Below are 18332 nucleotides of genomic sequence, written 5' to 3' on the forward strand. Positions count from 1 at the left end.
TGATGTGTCACCAATAAGTTTAATTTAGTATCATTTATTCCTTATACATATCAATTAAAGACTCGAAAGCATCATTATTTTTATAGACCCATATTGACAAGATTAGTAAATAAGAAAAAACACATCACGATTTATATAAAAACTTTCAGGTAGAAAAACAAGACTCATCATCCATCTACTTGTAAGCCCGAGGTTTTTTCGTTCCTGTACAAAAGAAATTAATTTTTCCGTGCTTCTAAATTATTGAGCTTGAAGTGCTTTTGTAAGTAATAACTTTATTGAAGTTTTACGTGCGAAAACAATAATTTTCTTATATAAAGTTAGGTCACATTTTTTTGGGTCGCCCAGGGCCTTAAAAATCTCAAGACCGACCCTGCTTTAAGCAGGTTATTACTTAATAAAGGTGCAGCTAAAAAAATAGTATTATTGTTTACTTAGTTATCCTCAATAAAAATTGTATAGATACAAAGAACTATTGACCAAAAAAAAAAAAAAGATAAGAAGAACTATTAGTGGAGTACGTTGGTTTCCAAGATGTAAAATCTGAAAAAAAAAAAAAATACACTCAACCTTTAAAATCTATTGCATATATGTACGTATGTAGTACTTTCTTTAAGTTAAATGCCTATCTATAAACATGCTTGTGAAGCTAAAAACAGTATGGCTTCAACAATAAATTGTTCATATTGACGAGGTATTACGTACTCGTAAGTTCAAAGGCGTGATATTAACTCTAAAAAATAAAATATTGTCTCAAATAATTATAGAGAAATATTTTAGTTCATCTTAAATGTTTACTTGTGACATTGCATATTTTTGTACTTATGGACAATTATTATTATATGGAGGTGATTTTCCTTAATACGGGACATATGACAATTATAACTTATTACAATGTAGAGTTTATTTATATACATAACTAGCTCCAATTTTTGACCATAAATTTTTATGACTATAAAGAAGGTTATTCTTAAATAGAGCATTCTTATAAAGATGTTTTACTATATATTTTTAGGCCTATTTTTTTATTAAGTTGTCCTGATTCAATTATGTTTTCTTTTAGTTTTATTAACAATTACTAATACTATAGAGGTAATTTGACCAACTCTTGTAGAGTTTTTGTTACTACTAGCAATTGAGGCCCGCGCGATGCTGTGGGTTTCAAAATGATCTTAAACGTGTACAAAGTAGGGCTTATATACATGAGAAAATATGTGCCAAAGTAAGGGATATACATATATTACATTCTTATATTACACGACAAAAATTGGGATGGTCGTACGCCATAGCCAGAGAGTTCTATTTACATTTATATATTACATGCAAAAAGTTGAGGATGTTAGTATATCATCCTCAGAGATTGTTTTTCAAAAGCTATGGTCCTATCCCAGGGAGACTTTTACATCTAAAACTGTACACAACTCAAAAAGTAAGATTTGTTTCACTAAAGACACCCATATACGTAACTCCTCACGTTAATGGTGCCTCCTCCATCTTGCATGACAACGATGAACTGAAGAAAAAAAAACATTGACATAAGAATTGAATGACTCTAAATTGCATATATTTTGCAGCCATAATAAATAAACTCTCTAGATTTTCCAGTTGGTCTCATCGACAACCCAAATAAAATATTTATATCTATATTATGCAATATTTATAAGATATAGTTCTGTGTTAGAGAAACTACTCATTGAAGATGGGAAAAAAAATTGTTAAGAAAATTGATTTATGAGTGTTGGGATCCATACTCTATTCACTGGGAGTTATATCTGTGTTTGCTACATTCTCGTCATCGGTCTCTTCAAATGCATAGGTCTCTTCACTGTATCCACTTGTGGTATCACTTGGATCATGTAAAATGAAGAGAGATTAAAGCATCAGTGCACATCTAGTAATGGAAAAAAGGTTTATGTCAATTATTTATTTTTTTATAAAGACTAACCTTTTAGATTTTTTTTGTTGGTGTAGAGGTGAAAAGACTCTTTTTGACTGGCTCCCTTTGTCGTTTCTTTGAACTTGAACTGCTCTCAGTTGGAGATGAAGGTAGAGATTTCTTGAGTGAGAGTGGTGGTGTGCATGGTAACATTTCATGAACCATATGTTTCTTCCCAAGGTTACTTATTGCTTCATCATCTTTGTTGTTGTTTGAAGGGTGAATTTGTGCTTGATCCTTGAAAACAGTTTGGATGAGCAAGTCATTTCTGCTTGTGTCACTTTTAACTTTCCCAAGTCTGAGTTGGAAAAGTTTGATTTGACCTTTTACTCGGAGTATTTGTTGTGGTAATTCCTTTTGGTCACAGAAACTTTTGTTGATTACTAATTCTTCACATGTGATTCCAAATAGTTCTTCGGCTGATTTACCTATAATGATGGCATTGGTTTCGTCATTGGCATCTTCAAGAATTAAACTAACTTTGAACCTGCGTTGAAATTGATGTGATTATTTATAAAGAAGTATAATTAAGTTTATGTTTTATATAGTAATAGATTCAGAGTAATTTTGTATTACCAAGCAATAGGGTTTTGAATATCATCAGTTGGACAAACCAGCATGTCACTTTGAGGCTTTGGTTTTAGTTGTTTGAAGCAGATTAGACATGCCTTGTACCACCAGCCGTTACTCAAATCAAACCGTGCAACTGCTGCTCTGCACAGAAATGGAGTGTTCTGCAATATTTGTTAAAGAATGATGAGTATAATTTGAACAGACACGAACCTACATTCTTATACTCTTCATCCAGTTTTCAGGAAATGTTTTAGACATCAATGAAAACTGTATGTGCAATCAAAACAGAATTTCTATTATACTAATTGCATGGATACAAAAGCTGACAACCCAGAAAAACGAATTTTGAGACCAATATAACACTGTTAAATATACAACATTGTTAAATTTGGAATGCATTCCATTTTACCTGATAAAGATTTAGATCCAAGATATTCAATTGCCCTACTGATAGTTTTTCAGCGGCATCCAATTGATCTGGTGTCATTAGTTGTGCTGAGGTTGGAATCATTTTCAAAGCATGACTGGAACTGGCAAAGTTTTTGCACATTTTTGTGTTAAGTGGTAACACAATGAGATTGAATTTTAATATTATTTGAGTGATATATATATATATATATATATTGTTCAGAAAATGGTAAAAAAAACTTACATTGATTTGTAATTTGCTGCTTCTGGTATTTTTGGGTTTATGAAAAACAAAGTGCATCCGGTACTGCTAAGCATTGTGTTTCCTGTGGGTTTGCAGATATGGAAGCATGTTATTTTTTGTAATACAATGTAAACATTGGAAAGAAGTAAAGTTAAGTTGTATACCTAGGAACCGTTTTACTTTGAGACTTGTGAACACAGCCACAATTGGTGATGGTTGTTGTGTTACAACTTCAATATCAAAGGTCCTGGCGCAGTCTCCCCAAAGTGTAACTCTCACTTCTTCGTTTCTGACCAAAGAAGTTAGAGCAAAATATTACGAAACATTTCCAACTCGTTTACTTTTGGAGTCCATATATGTGTGTGTGAAAACCATTTTGCAGAACACTCCATTTCTGTGCACAGCATTTCCAACTTGTTTACTTTCAGATTTTCACCAACCTAGCAACCTTCAGTTCTTCGACAATCAACATTCACATATCAAAAGAAGAAAAAATTAAAAACAGAACTTGATTACTCATTAATGAAATCACCTTAAATTGCATATGGATCACCATAGGTTCAGGTTCCTGCATCAATAGTTTTTGTATTCCACCCATCTAAATACAATTGCCTATTCTTTCCCATAATGTCAGTCATGTTATAGTTGAATATACGCTTGACACGTATTCAATGTCTAATGAACGATTACCACATGATAAAATGATTACCTGGTGTTTTGAAGGTGAACGTCACATTTTGTTTCCAGTCTTTCTTTGTTAACCATTCTGTCTTCCAATGGTTGCACTGATGTGATATGTCCCATAACATCTTGCAATTTGGCAATCCAATATCCTAAGATTATAGCATGAAAAAATGTTGACAAACAAAAATGGCATATAGATGTAGGTTTATAAATGTATTTAATTACCTGTGAGAATTTCAACTTTATCTACACGGGATAACAATTCACTGCAATCCACTAAATAAAAGCGGTGCTCAGGAATGTGTGGAGGTCTTTCTGGTATTTGTTTGAAAGTTGTTTTCCCATTGAAGTATAGTTGTACAGTGTGTGGTACGACCTTGTACGTTTGTTTACTGGAACGGCTATGCAACCGTGTGATCTCATATATACAACCAAATTTAATTTTTGGAGCTACTATCTCATAGTCTGCTTCTAAGACCGAGGCTTCAATGGCATCATTCTGCATTACAAAAATTATAAAGAGTTATTTATAGCTTTCTCTTCTTTTTGAAATTATAGTTTTAACTATATTACATTTAAACAAAATGGTTTTCTCACCAGTTCATCAACCAGTACACATTGTAAGCCATTGAATTGGTTTTGGCGTCCAAACATTTTGGGTCTCCACAACCGGCATATTCTAACTTTGATCTTCATATCGTTTCTAAAAGGCTTTAATTCACAGATTGGTACGATGCTCATTGTTTTGTAAGTCTGCAGACAAAGTATATATATTGTTAGAAAGAAAGTGTGTTTATATATCAAAATCTATGTTGGCAATATGTAAATGTTTACAAACTTGCAGTGAAAAAAAATTACACAAAAGCTATCAAAAGCTATCAAAATGATACATCGAAGCACACCATCTGCCCAACCTTGGATACAGTGGAAAAAGAGAATTCATAAGATTTGCTATGGTATAAGATTCACAAATTTGCAATAATAAAGTAAGTATTAAAAGAATATGCAACATGCTATCTAATAATGCTTTAAAATAGTAACAAACATAACATGTGTAATGCATATATCCTATCAGTACACAAATTATTACATACATTTACATATCAATATGCTTGTGAGCAAGATAAAGAACAAAAGGACCTCCAGCAATTTACAATGGTAAGGCAAACACATTCGAAATAAGAACTCATCAAACATTGTTCCAAAAGGATGGTCATCAAGTTAGAGGAGGGAAGCGGTGGAATTATTTTCCTTATGTTAACATCTATCTGACTTCCTAATTTTCTTTGTATCCAAGCACTAAGTTTTGTTTTTCATTCTTTTTAAGGTATCATAAACGATCATGCCCCCCAGCTGTTGATTACAATCTTCATTGTCTCTATTTCTCTTGTTTCTTCATTAAAAAGGTTTTTGTAATAGTTGATGCCTATTGTAGGCAACATCTCACCTCCTCAACAATAAAATGTATCTAAAGACCCAATTAATGAAATTACAAACGAAGAACAACCCAATTGATAAATTGATGAATTCGTACTTACACAGACAACAAACAGAGGAACGGGGAAAATATATATATACAACAGACTGGTTCGAACAATTCAACAATTAGCATGAAGAGAACAGTGCTTCCACCGAAAATTAAAGGGGAAAATGGTGATAATTCTGAGCACCATTTAAAAAAAAATTAACCATTATGCACTTGATAATCACAAATGAGATCATAAGGTCCAAAAAATTAACCGCTCAACTCCAAACTATGAAATACCAAATTAAACACAGAAATATCACAACCCCAAACCCAAACAGAACCCCAAATCAATTAAAAAAAAAGCCTCAACCCGTATTAAAAAAAAAATGCTCCAATCCATGTCTCTCTCATTTTTCCCTTCCCTTGCTCTATACTCTTTGCCAGGAAAATCCTAACAGAGGACCTGTTAACCATTTTTTTCCCCAAAATAAAAAATAAAAATAAAAACCTTCAAAACACCCCATACGATCCCAAATTCTCAAATCCGTTCAAAGATACTTAGCATGAAATCACAGCAACTTCACAAATCCTCTTCATATCTGCATCAAAAATAACGAAAAAGAAGTGCAATCAACCCAAGAAACAAAAGATCAGTAGAAGTCGAGATGTTTCGTAGAAAAATTATCCATCAGCATTTCTCCTTTTTACCTGAGGACTCGAGCTGGGCTCTGAGAGAGAAGTCGAGATGTTTCGTAGTTTCTCCAAAATAGAGCTTGTGGTTGCTGCGCGAGAGAGAGCTCGTTGTTTCTGGAAGCAAATGGATAAAGGTCGGCTTTTCCGCCTTCTTCTTTCAAGATTACGAACACGTGTACATTACCAACAACACGTGTAAATCAGGAGTGGCGCCAAAGACGGGCACCAACTGCGATTTTGGCAGAAAGGAAATAAAAGAACCAAAGCAAGGGCAAAATCGTCAGTGCACTGTGCTATGAACAGTGTTTTAGGCTTTTTTCTCTTTTAGTATATACTAGCAACGGTGCCCGCGCGATGCTGCGGGTTCAAAACTGTATAAAACATGTAGAAAGTTATAAATACACACGATATGCAATAATATGTAATATTTACATATATGTTCAAATCTATTTACAACTATATGGCTTGATGGTTCTATCACCATTGTTAATATTCATATCTTTTACAAATTGATGTCCTAACTGTCTTTAACTAAAAGAAAAGATAAAAGTTTATTTCTTACCGAAATCTACCAATTTGAATCAAATCTACCAAAGAATAGATTGTAGCATACCTTGTCATTTCTGCAAACTGGACACCTGTAATAACAATAGCGATATAATTTCTTCCAAAGCCATTGGAAAAACCAAATTTGAACAGAACTTCCTCCCCCCTCCTCTGACCAAATAAATAAAAAGTTATGTTTCTCTTTTAGAACCTCGAATCACATGAAACTCCAATCACATGACACAAAACCATATAGAACAGAAATTAGAAAAAATGAAACTAAACACATTAACTCTTGACAAAAACTTATTACCCATTCTTAAAATCACTGAAAATACGAATCACCAATGAAGAAATGAGGAAACAGATCAGTAACCTAACTTATATACCATTAGGATGAACAAATCAGTAACCTAACTTATATAGCATTAGGATGAACCATGCTAATTTGTTCATATAACAGACCTGTCTCCCTACATTTCCTTTTTTCTCAGCGAACAAAAAGACCTATCCTCCTTTTTTAAAACTTGCAACTACTTAGAATATTATAACAGAATGATCAAACAAAACAAATTATCTCTTTGAGCACACATTAACTCTCGAGCATGGAAAGACTTTGGTTTATTGCAAAAGAAAAAATGGATAATAAAATAAGAAACCCATTGGAAAACTTGGCGATAGATTGGTTAAAGAACAATTTAAAATACTTTTTGTACCACTTGGTGATGATAAATACTATTTGTTTCCGGATGACATTAAGCATCGTGAAGAAACAAAACAAATAAACTTTAGATAAAAGTTCATATCACCTGCCCCAAATCAGCTGAAGAATTCATAATAGAATTTATACCTTGCAACACTACACAGTAACACAATAAATATAATCAGTCTCATAATTATTAATCTGCGAAACAATAAGAAATTAATATAAATCAAAAAATGACAAACCTATTACTTTGCATTCTCATTATTGCAGATATCTGATAATTCCCATCACCAGAAACTCTTACTTTGTATAAACCATATGTATGTAACCAGCAAGAAAGTAGTAAGAAAATAACTAAACTATCACTCGAAAAGAAGTTAGACAAAAGTGTGGAGAATAAAAAACAGATATCTACTTCCAATCTATCAAGATGTTAAAGTTTAGAGTTGCATCATCTTCAATGCCTAAACGAAGAGTAGAAATAAATTCATCCACGAAATAAGATGTTATTTATAAGAATCATAACACAAATGTAATGTGCACAACTGTCAACCCAATCTACCCATCCTGGTATAACTCCAATACCGCCAGAAGCATGTTAATAAAATATTAGTCCCAATACATCATATTTTCTCCTATCATTTTCAGAAGTCATGTGGTTTTCCACAAATTGTAAAGCATGTATATACAATGTGAGGTTTGCCTAACTCCAGCTATTTCCGAGTGTGCACTGGTGTGTTTTTTCCTCTGAAAGATGAACCGCTATTATTCCCACCATAACCAAAAAGGAAGGAAAATTTGACAAAAGAAGCTATCTTAATACCTTTCAGGAAAATTGTGAACCACAAAATAAGCATTGCATTTCAAGTACCATTTGCACTTCGAGCTTATGAAAAGAAGAATAACCCAAAATATATTCACCCAAAATATATTCACGATTATTATCTGAAGCTTTCTAGCTTTCTCTAATAGCTTTCTCTAAAGCTTTCTGCTTTGTCAATTCCTTTTCTGTTGCTAGCCTAAATACAAAAAAAAAAATTAAATCAATTTCTTTCGAAAATTCAAAAATTCATTTAATTATGTAAAAGAGCATCTGATTATTTTGAAAGCAGTTAAGGTGGGTTCCATACCAAGGTATAACTTGATAAATTATTACCTGAAGCTTTCTAGCTTTCACTGAAGCTTTCTAGCTTTCACTAAAGCTTTCTGCTTTGTCAATTTCTTTTCTCTCGCCTGCCTAAATATAAAAAAAATATAAAAATTAAAAATTAAATCAATTTCTTTTGAAATTTCAATAATTCAAAGGAATATCTGATTATTTTGAAAGCAGTTGAGGTGGATTCTATACCAAGGAATAACTTGAAGCATATCAAAGTTAATAAGCTTTAAGAGGGGTGAAAAAACTTTGCAAAGAGAGAAGGTATTGAATGATCAATGATAAGAATTTGGTCACCTTATTTGATCAATGCCAATGATTCTGAAGTAAGTATCAAGTGCATTAAAATTTGAATATAACAAAGCTTGAAAAGCACACATCTGTAAATGATAAAAATAATGCTAAGTATTGATACGTAACTGAAACAACTCAAACTACGGGATCAAAATGATTGTTTCCACATAAAATAAATTCAATTGTTAGAAGGTCTTACAATTAGACAAAAGAAGAACAAAATGACAGACCACCACCCTCCAATGCCAACACAACACACATACAAACAGTAAATGATGAACATGAAAATGAAGTTGAAATGAAAGAAAAGTAGAGCCTAAGCTAAAATGAATTCAAAGGAAGATTTTTGCACCAGAAGAACAACATCATTACCATTCAAATACAAACATATAACACAATAACATATGTTTTAACTCTTCTTCCAGCCTTGAAATAGATTTAGCAAGCAAACCATTTGCATGACTAAGAACTCCTACTCTCAAGCCTTTGGTGCTACTAAAGAACCATATATTTCTTCCTAGATGATCAATTGAAACACCCCAGACATCAATTAATTCTAATCATAATTAAATTCTAATAGTGGTTTAAAAGAGTAAGGGCGTGTTATATGTATAGATGAACAAACAGATTCAACCTATCATATATACGGGATGTCAACTTGTTTAGTCATAGATTCAGAACAGATAGAAAAAATATTCATAGATCAGATACCTTAATGGTGTTCACGTTAATATGTCATATTTTGCCTTTTTCTGGATAACTCTTCTCATGTATTGGATTGCAAACTTCACCTAAATAAGCTAAAAAATAAAAATAAATAAAAAATAAATAAAAAGGTGAAGGTTAGAGGTTATAGCAGTCATGACTTAGTATGCCACTACAACTGATAAACAAAAAATAATAATTGCCCAATATAGGCGAGTATTGGTAGCAACCATCAGAAAAGCTCTAATTAAAAGCAATCTATTCGCCAATATGCACCAAAAAACAGTTACAATATCCCAGACAATCAGACATATAGGATATGCTTACACTGAACTTCAACTAATTTTGTAGGTGTCCACCAATTCTGTCATTAAATCAACCAAATGAGAGAATATAGGAACTAACATTGGGTGTCAAGAATTCGTACCGTGGGTGTAAAGAATTTGTACCCGTATTGCGCCGATTCATAACGATGAACTGGAACCGCGGTTGAGTATTCCTTAACAATACAACAATAATAAGATTAGGTATATTAAGCAAGCTTGAGAGGTAAGTAAGAGAACAACAATGTCGCACTGGAGTAATCTGAAGCAATAACGTATAACTATTCAAGATGACACATAAAAGCCTAACTTTGTGGATGAAAAAAGTTCAAATGGTGGTTTGATTATGAAATACTGAGAGTGTTACCTTAACTATAGCTACATTGAAGAATGCCAAGTAAAATTGCATACGACAGAGAGACTAAAACATGAGCAAGCCCACGTTCTCACCCAGACGTTAACAATTCTCTGTCTAAGCAGAGATACAATCAAAACATACTGATGTGCCAACAAAATGACACATTATTAAGAATACTCCACTTAAGACAAAATTTAGAGCTGTAATTGGCATTTAGAAAACTAATTAGTAATATTGTTATTCGAAAACTACCTGAGTGTTATTCAAAAACTGAGCCGTATACTATTGACACTAAGTTGTATACTGTTGAAACAAATTATTTCCTCCTTGCCTGATGCAAAACAACAATTAAATCGGAAAATTATGTAAGTTTTAGTTATATTATGACACTGTTTACGTAAAAATGCTTCAGACCTAACTTTCCCTATCTAAAACTAAACAAAAATCGAGATGGATTCCATTTCAAGGGACATTCAGTCATCCCATATTTCCGACTGTACACTAAAAACATTTTCGATAAAATTTTCTCTGCCTTTGAAACTACTTTACCTCATCCTCACTAAATCTGCCAGCACTGATTATTCTCTCGAAGAGTTCTCCCCCAGTTACTCCATCACAATGGCTAGATGAGTTGGTGTCAGCAGGACCTGCAAGAAAGAGACCCCACTACTCTCAAGTCTTAAACACAAACCTCCTAACAGAGGACAACAACTAATCCAAAACAAAATTATTAGAACTTCATCCAAATTAACAAAAACACAGAACCAAAAGTGAAACACAACAGTTATGAAATATACCTCAGTTGTAATAAATTTATTCTCCAACGATCTAAAGACAGTCGTCGCTTAACAACCGAAAGGCAGCCGTCGTTCAAACAGAGAAAAAAAACAGGGAACAGATCCGGCCAAAATTCGTCAATCGCAGATGAAAACAAACGCAAAAACACCAAAATCTTCAACCCCCAATCACAACTCCACAAATCTGGCAAACCTCGAAACCGATTTCCTTCCAAGTCTATTACCAAAATTGCATGCTTGGATAAGCAAGCTAGAAAATTCTCAAACTCAAAACATAATCTAATTAAAATTTCACCCAAGAAAACTCCCCACCTCTCGCATTAAATCAAAACTCCCAAACCAAGTCAATGGTTGATCACAACCCATAACACAATCTAATTAAAAATTTTACCCAAAAACTATTCAATTTTTAACACTTCAAATTGAACAAAACAAAATCGATAGATTTGGTTAAAAAAGCTCCCAGATGCAAGATTCGAATAACTCACCGAAAAACTATCCAGTCTGAGAGCGAGTGAGACCGAGAAAGAAGATAGCGACACAGAGCCACGGACAGCAAAACCGAAAACAATGAAAGAGCAGTTCGAGACAAAACAATGAAAAGCAATAGAAGCATGAAGAGGATGCAGCAATGGCTAACACCTGGAAAGCAAGGGTATAAGCGTCATTTCAGTGTAGAAAAGCTGAAACAAAGCGCAAAGAGGAAAAAATTTGGAGGGGCAAAATCGTCCCACCACTGGTCATCCACAGTACCACCCTGATTGGGTTTTAGTATATAAAGATATAATTTTCTTGCATCGCAATTTTTAACTGAGATTGGAGTTTGGCATGCAAGTAAAAGCGTGTATAAGACCTTTGAAGTTTGAACGTTGACTATTTTAATTGAAGTTTTAGTACGCTGAGGTATAGTATCGGTGTGTGCTAACCTTTTACACGACATGAATACTTTAACACACATACACACACAAAAATTGAATCATATTGTGATGACTCAAGTCTTATTTGACTTGAAATGTGTCCAAGCGTGTTTATTAAATTAACTAAGACAACTCAAAACTAATTAAGACCTCTCTAATCCACTAGCCAGACCTTAGTATTGTTTTTTCTTATTTTTATAGGATAAATTGAATAAGAATAAGTCATGATGTCTAGAAAGGTTGTCTAAAATGATTCCCTGTGAAATTTGAACTTATAATCTTCTTCGAAAAAATGAAAATCAGGTGTCGCTAATCCAAAACGATAATAAGCGAACAAAGTGTATTAAAATATTATTGGAGGAAAATGAAGAGAATGTGTTGTACTTAATTAAACGTGCAAGAAAATTTTGGTAGAAATTAGTTAATTTGACCTCAAAAGAAACGTTGAAAGAGGAATTGAGGAATAGTTTGGATCAAATGATATCATTGCTGACAACTTTGGATCATATTCTCTATTTTGTCTTTCTCTTTCTATATAAAATCAATCTAATATATGTTGACGTGGCTTAACCGTAACTGTTCAAATAGGAGGGAAGGGAAGGAGAGGGAAAAAAAGAGGGGAGATACACACACACACACACACTTAAATTTAACCCTTAAGCTCACAAGACATATGCTCAAATTGTCATTCAAAGTGTTTGGGGTTAAAGTGTATACGCTCAAAAGATCATTATATGAATGCTCTACCATAAGCATGCAGATTGATCTCATCTCCACACATAAAAAATTACCTTCTTTGGATCAAGTAGGTCTTTGTGAAGGGTTGTAAAGGCGCTTCAATGACTTGGTTAATCAAATGAAGCATATGGGAAACACAAAGTCTAAGAAACTAATAGAGTAGTTGGAAATGAAACCGAGAGAGACGTGCGACAATTAACCAAGGCAATAAATTGAGCAGTTTGATGAACGACACATAACTGCACAATGAATATCTGATGATGGCAGCTCACTTGTGACTCATAATGATTTATTTTCCTCTTTTCTTCTTTTGTTCTTCATTAGTAGTTGGGCTTTCTTTATAAAATTTTCATCTTCAACTTTTAATAACCTTGAACTCTCTCTCCTTTTAAAAAACGTACTCTACTAGCTTCTTAGTAGGGTAGGGAATTTTTAATATAAGAGGCTAGGTAAGGAAAATGTAGGTTTAAGAACAAAAGGCTTACATATAGGCTCATAAGAACTGAATAGGGGAAAAACATATATAAGGCCTTGGCATATATGGCAATGGTGGTAAAGTTCTAATACCTACTATCGTCTCCAAAATAAAGTAATATATGATACAAAGTTTTGAGAGATCTCAAGGCAAATTCTAGAGATGCAAAACACTTTAGATCGCACACATGAATTAAAAAGAGTATAAAAAATGCATACACTATATTTAGGCACAAAAGCTCACATGGGTGCGGGTTTTACTCAAGCTAAACATGTTCAACTCATTAACATTCATATATTATCAATAAGAGGCTATTGTCCACAACAGGTCAAACATATCATGCTAGGGTCATGCTATCAAGTGAACAAAGCTAGAACTCATATGAAATCATACTTTTCCATTTTACCTCATATATATATATTTTTTTAACAAGAAGACAGAAAAATGCAGTATCAATGCTATATGAACATGCAAGCATACATAAATGAAAGCATTTGCAAAGAGAGAGCTCAGTCAATATAAACAATTTGAAGGTGGAGAGGAATTGACAAATACACCACTTTGATTCTCTTTTATTCTCCAAACTTGTTGCACTTTTGGAACAACCGTACTCGGAACATATATAATTCTTGCAATCCGATTAATCTCTTTCAAATAAGTCACAAATTGTTTCTTAAGATTTGCTTTTTTAGAGTTCATTGAAACATTTTTCTTGAGAAAAATTTTTCTTCCTAAGCTTATTGCACTTAGGCCGGATGTGACCAGGAATCCCACAAAAATGACATATAGGAATGAACTTCCTAGATTGTTTGGGTTTGTTAGGATTAACTGAAGTCTTGGTAGGATTTGACACATTTGCAAAGATTGTAGAAGTTTCAGAAGTAAGACCTAAAACTTGATTGACAGCTACTTTCAAGCTAGGAAATATCAAACGCTTCGACAAATCTTGTGATGGAAGAATAACTAATAGTCTTTTCAAACTCAAATCCTAAACCTTTTTTATCTCCAAAATTCTTTCCATAGCTAAGCATCTTGTCAAATTTTCCCGAACATGCTTAATTCCTGAACTTTGTTTTTTATCTCAACTAGTTCATCCTAAAGAACTTTCTTATCAAACGTGAGAGTGCTTTTTGTGGTTTGAAGAATATGTATCTTCTCTAACAATGACTCTCACAGTTTCTCTCTATTGTCTAACTAAGATTGATGCTCAACTTTAGCTTCCTTCTTTTCACTTTCAGCTAATGCAAGTTTCTTTTTCGAGTTAGAGTTATCCTTCTTTTCTTTACTTGCACACTGATGTCTTAAAGATTAGAATATTTTCTCAAGACTTCTTTCAAGTCAGGTTCTTCAACAAATGAACCTTCTGTGTCATATCCATCAATAGTTCCTATAAAGGCAGTTGTATCCTTCTCATTTTCAGAGGAAGATGCATCTCCTGAATCATTATCTCTCCAAGTAACATTCATTGCCTTATTCTTCTTCTCCTTCTTCTTGATAGTAATTGCACACTCATAAGCAATATGTCCATACCCTTGGCATTCATGACATTGCGCTCTATTGTTAGAACTCTTACACTTACTAGTTCTAGAAGATTTAGATGCTTTGTCATGTGAGACATCTAGAGAACGAAAGTTTCTAGAGTTTGAACCTAAGTTAGTTCGTTGCTCATGACCCTTGGAATTCTGAGAGTTGAGAAACCTTCTAATTTGCATGGTTAATGCAACCAATTCATCTTCGAACAAGTCATCCATTGAGCCATCGCTTTCTTCTTCTTTGATAGCTTTGAGAGCAATGTTTTTCATCTTATTGGAATTAGGAAACTCTAATTCATGTTTGCAGAGGGCCAATCAGTTGTTCGAGCTTGTAGGTGTTTAGATCTTTCGATTCCTCAATTGTAGTCCTTTTAATATGAAACCTCTAGGAAGTGATCTTAAGATCTTTTTCACAATTCTATATTCTGGAATACTGTCACCAAGATTGTGGCAGCCATTGACAATTACGCTAAGCTTAGCATATAAGTCAAAGAAACTCTCATCATCAAACATTGTGATATTTTCAAATTTTGTGATGAGATGTTGAAACTTGGATTCTTTAATAGTTTAGTAACTTCAAGAATGTCCCAAACTTCTTTCGCCATTGTACACTTGCTTATGTAATCGAATTGTTCAGGCGAAACGGCTGTGAATAAAGTATTCAAAGCCTTTTGGCTAAAAGTGCTAGAGCTACGCTCATCATTGCTCCATTCTTTCCTAGGCTTGAGCTTAGATATAGAATCAAAGGACTTTCCTTCACCTTTTGTTTCTTTGATCGTCAGAGGTTCCCAACCTTCTTCAACAGCAAGCCACACCTTGTCATCTTGCGCCCACAAATATGATTTCATTTTTGCCTTCCATGCAGCATAGTTGTCACCATCAAAGTGTGGTGGATGAGAAATTGAACCCATAGCATGATTCATCCTAGACTACCCATGAATCTCACTAAGTATTTTTAGTGACCTGCTCTGGTACCAAATGAAAGTTTCTAGGATGGTACTAGTTTAACCTAGAGGGGGGGTGATTAGGTTCCAATTTAAAAAATTCAATTTAATTTTCAATTCTCAAATTAATTCCACATTCACATTACATATAAATTATCCTACACATGTGCAATTATAAAGATAAATAAAATGTGCACACATGATGTAGGATTTAACGAGGCAAAACCCACCATTGGGAAAATCCTCGGGCTCCCAAGCCAGGACAAGCACTTAGAGAAATGAGTACAAAAAGACTTACAAAACTCATCAACTAGACACGCATGCTAGTATGAAGTTTTGTCTCCGCGCTTTGCTACTCGATCTCTCTTCTACCTTCTAGTGGAAGTGGCACGATGCTAACGCGGTCGTCAATCACCTTATCCTCGAACTTTGCAGGATACTATAACGCGATCATGCAGAATGAATATATGATAAAATAATTTTTGAAAAACAATAAATTACGAAAATCACAATGTACATTTTCATAATTGATCTCAATTTAAAGCACAATGAAACATCAGTGATTAAAACTAAATAAACTTTCTCCTTAAAAACACTTGGCAATAAAGCTACTGATTTTTCTGGAATGAAAATAGCTCTCTGTGCACTTGGGGCTGCTAACATACTTTTGATCTCCGATGATATTTCATGCAGCGATACAGAGTATACTACAAATATCAATGCTTACGGTAGCAAAAACCAAAACCAAAAGCATGTTCTAATACATGCAGCAGCAAAAATTATGATAGATGATGACTTGTAAAAAACCTAACGCATGGAGCAATACTCTAAAAAAACAATGAAGAAAATATGGTTTTCTTTTCTTCCTAATGCATGGCTGCAGACCAACATATAAAGGATGCTGCAAAAATCTCTTTTACCAATGCATGTATATGACCGCAATTGAAAAGCAGAATCTGTATATTAAACGCATGCGGCAGCAGCAGCCAAAGCCCTAATCTAATGCATCTATAAATAGGCTGCAGTAAGAGAAGTCAACATGACTTAAAACTCCACGAGATTAAGATGAAAAAGGAAGAAATATGACTATCAAACTAATTCCAGATTATCAACACGTTTTTCTCAGCAAGTGATAAACATCAAATAAGGTCCGAGTTTTCATCAGATAAAACCTATTCAGCTAACAATATCTCCCAATTAGCCACAACAACTAAATGGGCTGTTAGTTAAGTCCAAACTAAAATAACCAAATTAATCAGTTCGTATGCAGCCAAAAACTAAATGAAATTGAACCAAAACAAACCTAACTATATGTAATGTATCTGCATGACAAACTTACTTGAGTGGATATCTCTAAAACGCTTATTATTTTTGTGATCAAAAGCATGAGAGACATACTTAGACTAAAGCAATTACAATTGAGACATGCGCTAGTCCAAGACATTACAGACTTAGGCGTTTTGTTTAGGAATAGCAAATTTTACCCTAACACAGTCTCTGGAACCGGCAAACTGCTTTCCCTTGTTTACCATCTGCTTTTCAGTTTCCATGACTCTGATCTTCATCTGGAGATCGGTGATATAGGTAATGGCATCACCAAGAAGAGAGGCTTTATCCATCTTCGATATGTTAGGAACAACAGCTCTTAGTGGATAGAATCTCTGGTTAAGCTTCTTGCGCCTTTGCCGCTCTGCTTCCACATTATTTAATGGTTCTTCTCTCCCATTGTCAGGTTTTCTCCCTCTCTTTCTGGGTTTCCGCTCATCAATTTGTGTGGAGGACTCATCTTTGAGCAGCTCCGAACTTGAAACTCTTGTCTGGACATTGAAACCATCAACCATTATTTGGTTCATTTGAGGAAACAGTTTTACTTCACTATCCTCACTTCGACATCCATTTGAAGTGCCTATCAGGGCCGGTCTAGAGATTTTTGAAGCCTGAGGCGACGCCAACAAATGTGTCCTCACTTTATATAATAAAATTATTTGTTTTCATACGTAAAACATCGATAAAATTATACTTAGAAAAACACTTTAAACTTAATAATTTATAAACACGGAAAAACTAATTTATTTTGTATCGTGAGAAGGCAACAAAAAAACTCCGGGTTAGAAGTAGATAGATTTGAGTTTTGTTTTGTATTTGAACTTTTAAAGTGTTTTTGTATAAATCGTGAGGTGTTTTTTTCTTATTTACTAACCTTGTCAATATGGGACTAAAAAATAATGATGTTATTGAGTCTTTAATTGATATGTATAGTAATAAATGGGTACTAAAATTTGGTCAACGCATAACTCTTTGTTGAAGATTGGACTTGAATTGGAACAAATGTTTAAAAATAATAACCCACATAGCTACTAGCTACTAATTAAAAATAAATGAACAACCAAACAAAATTCGTAAAAATTGAAAATAATAAACTAGCACTTAGCATTTTGAACTTATGACCTCTCGTTAATTTTAAACAACAAAAACCATTGATTCTAATTAAACTTCTTGATTATTTAGTCAAATCTTATATATTTATACTCTTACGATGAAAAGAAAATTGTAAAAATTGAAAAATAAATAAGCACACATGGTGTTTTGAATCCAAGACATCCTCATTAATTTCAAACAACAAAACCACCAGTTATAGTTCAATTTCTTTGTCATTGAACCAAATTTTATAAATTTATACTCTTATGAAAACATATATAAATATATTACCCTAATAATTTTAGTGCCCCCAATTATTTTGGGTCCTGGACGGTCGCCCTGCCAGCACTGGGCCTGAGCCGGCCCTGGTGCCTATTGATTGTAATTCAAACGATTCCAGCGACTGGATTTGATCAG

At 33.6% G+C, this 18332-nt stretch overlaps 1 protein-coding gene across 31 annotated transcripts; it reads right to left on the reverse strand.

The window, feature by feature from the left end:
* Window positions 1-1179: 1179 nt before the first annotated feature.
* LOC126622059 (uncharacterized) lies at window positions 1180-11534 on the reverse strand. 31 transcript variants are annotated; one of them, XR_007623307.1, is made up of 21 exons: window positions 11380-11533; window positions 10892-11108; window positions 10644-10741; window positions 9841-9912; window positions 9420-9508; window positions 8712-8794; window positions 8415-8495; window positions 8082-8277; window positions 7362-7411; window positions 6620-6644; window positions 6022-6235; window positions 4443-5912; window positions 4071-4344; window positions 3871-3994; window positions 3326-3450; window positions 3162-3243; window positions 2919-3039; window positions 2513-2670; window positions 1946-2423; window positions 1752-1846; window positions 1180-1513 (listed from the first exon to the last, which is right to left on the reverse strand). XR_007623307.1 is itself a non-coding variant. In XM_050290713.1 (19 exons), the coding sequence occupies exons 10-18, from the start codon at window positions 4584-4586 to the stop codon at window positions 1753-1755; spliced, it is 1599 nt and encodes a 532-aa protein (XP_050146670.1). In that variant the 5' UTR covers window positions 4587-5912; window positions 6022-6377; window positions 6620-8277; window positions 8415-8495; window positions 8712-8794; window positions 9420-9508; window positions 9841-9912; window positions 10644-10741; window positions 10892-11108; window positions 11380-11534; the 3' UTR covers window positions 1180-1513; window position 1752. The 31 variants fall into 31 exon arrangements, 1 of the variants encoding a protein (XP_050146670.1); XR_007623304.1 differs by having other exon boundaries at window positions 6022-6377; XR_007623300.1 differs by having other exon boundaries at window positions 6022-6377; window positions 6620-6723.
* Window positions 11535-18332: the final 6798 nt, after the last annotated feature.

This window comes from Malus sylvestris, chromosome 5, assembly GCF_916048215.2.
Source record: "Malus sylvestris chromosome 5, drMalSylv7.2, whole genome shotgun sequence".
Lineage (NCBI taxonomy): Eukaryota > Viridiplantae > Streptophyta > Magnoliopsida > Rosales > Rosaceae > Malus > Malus sylvestris.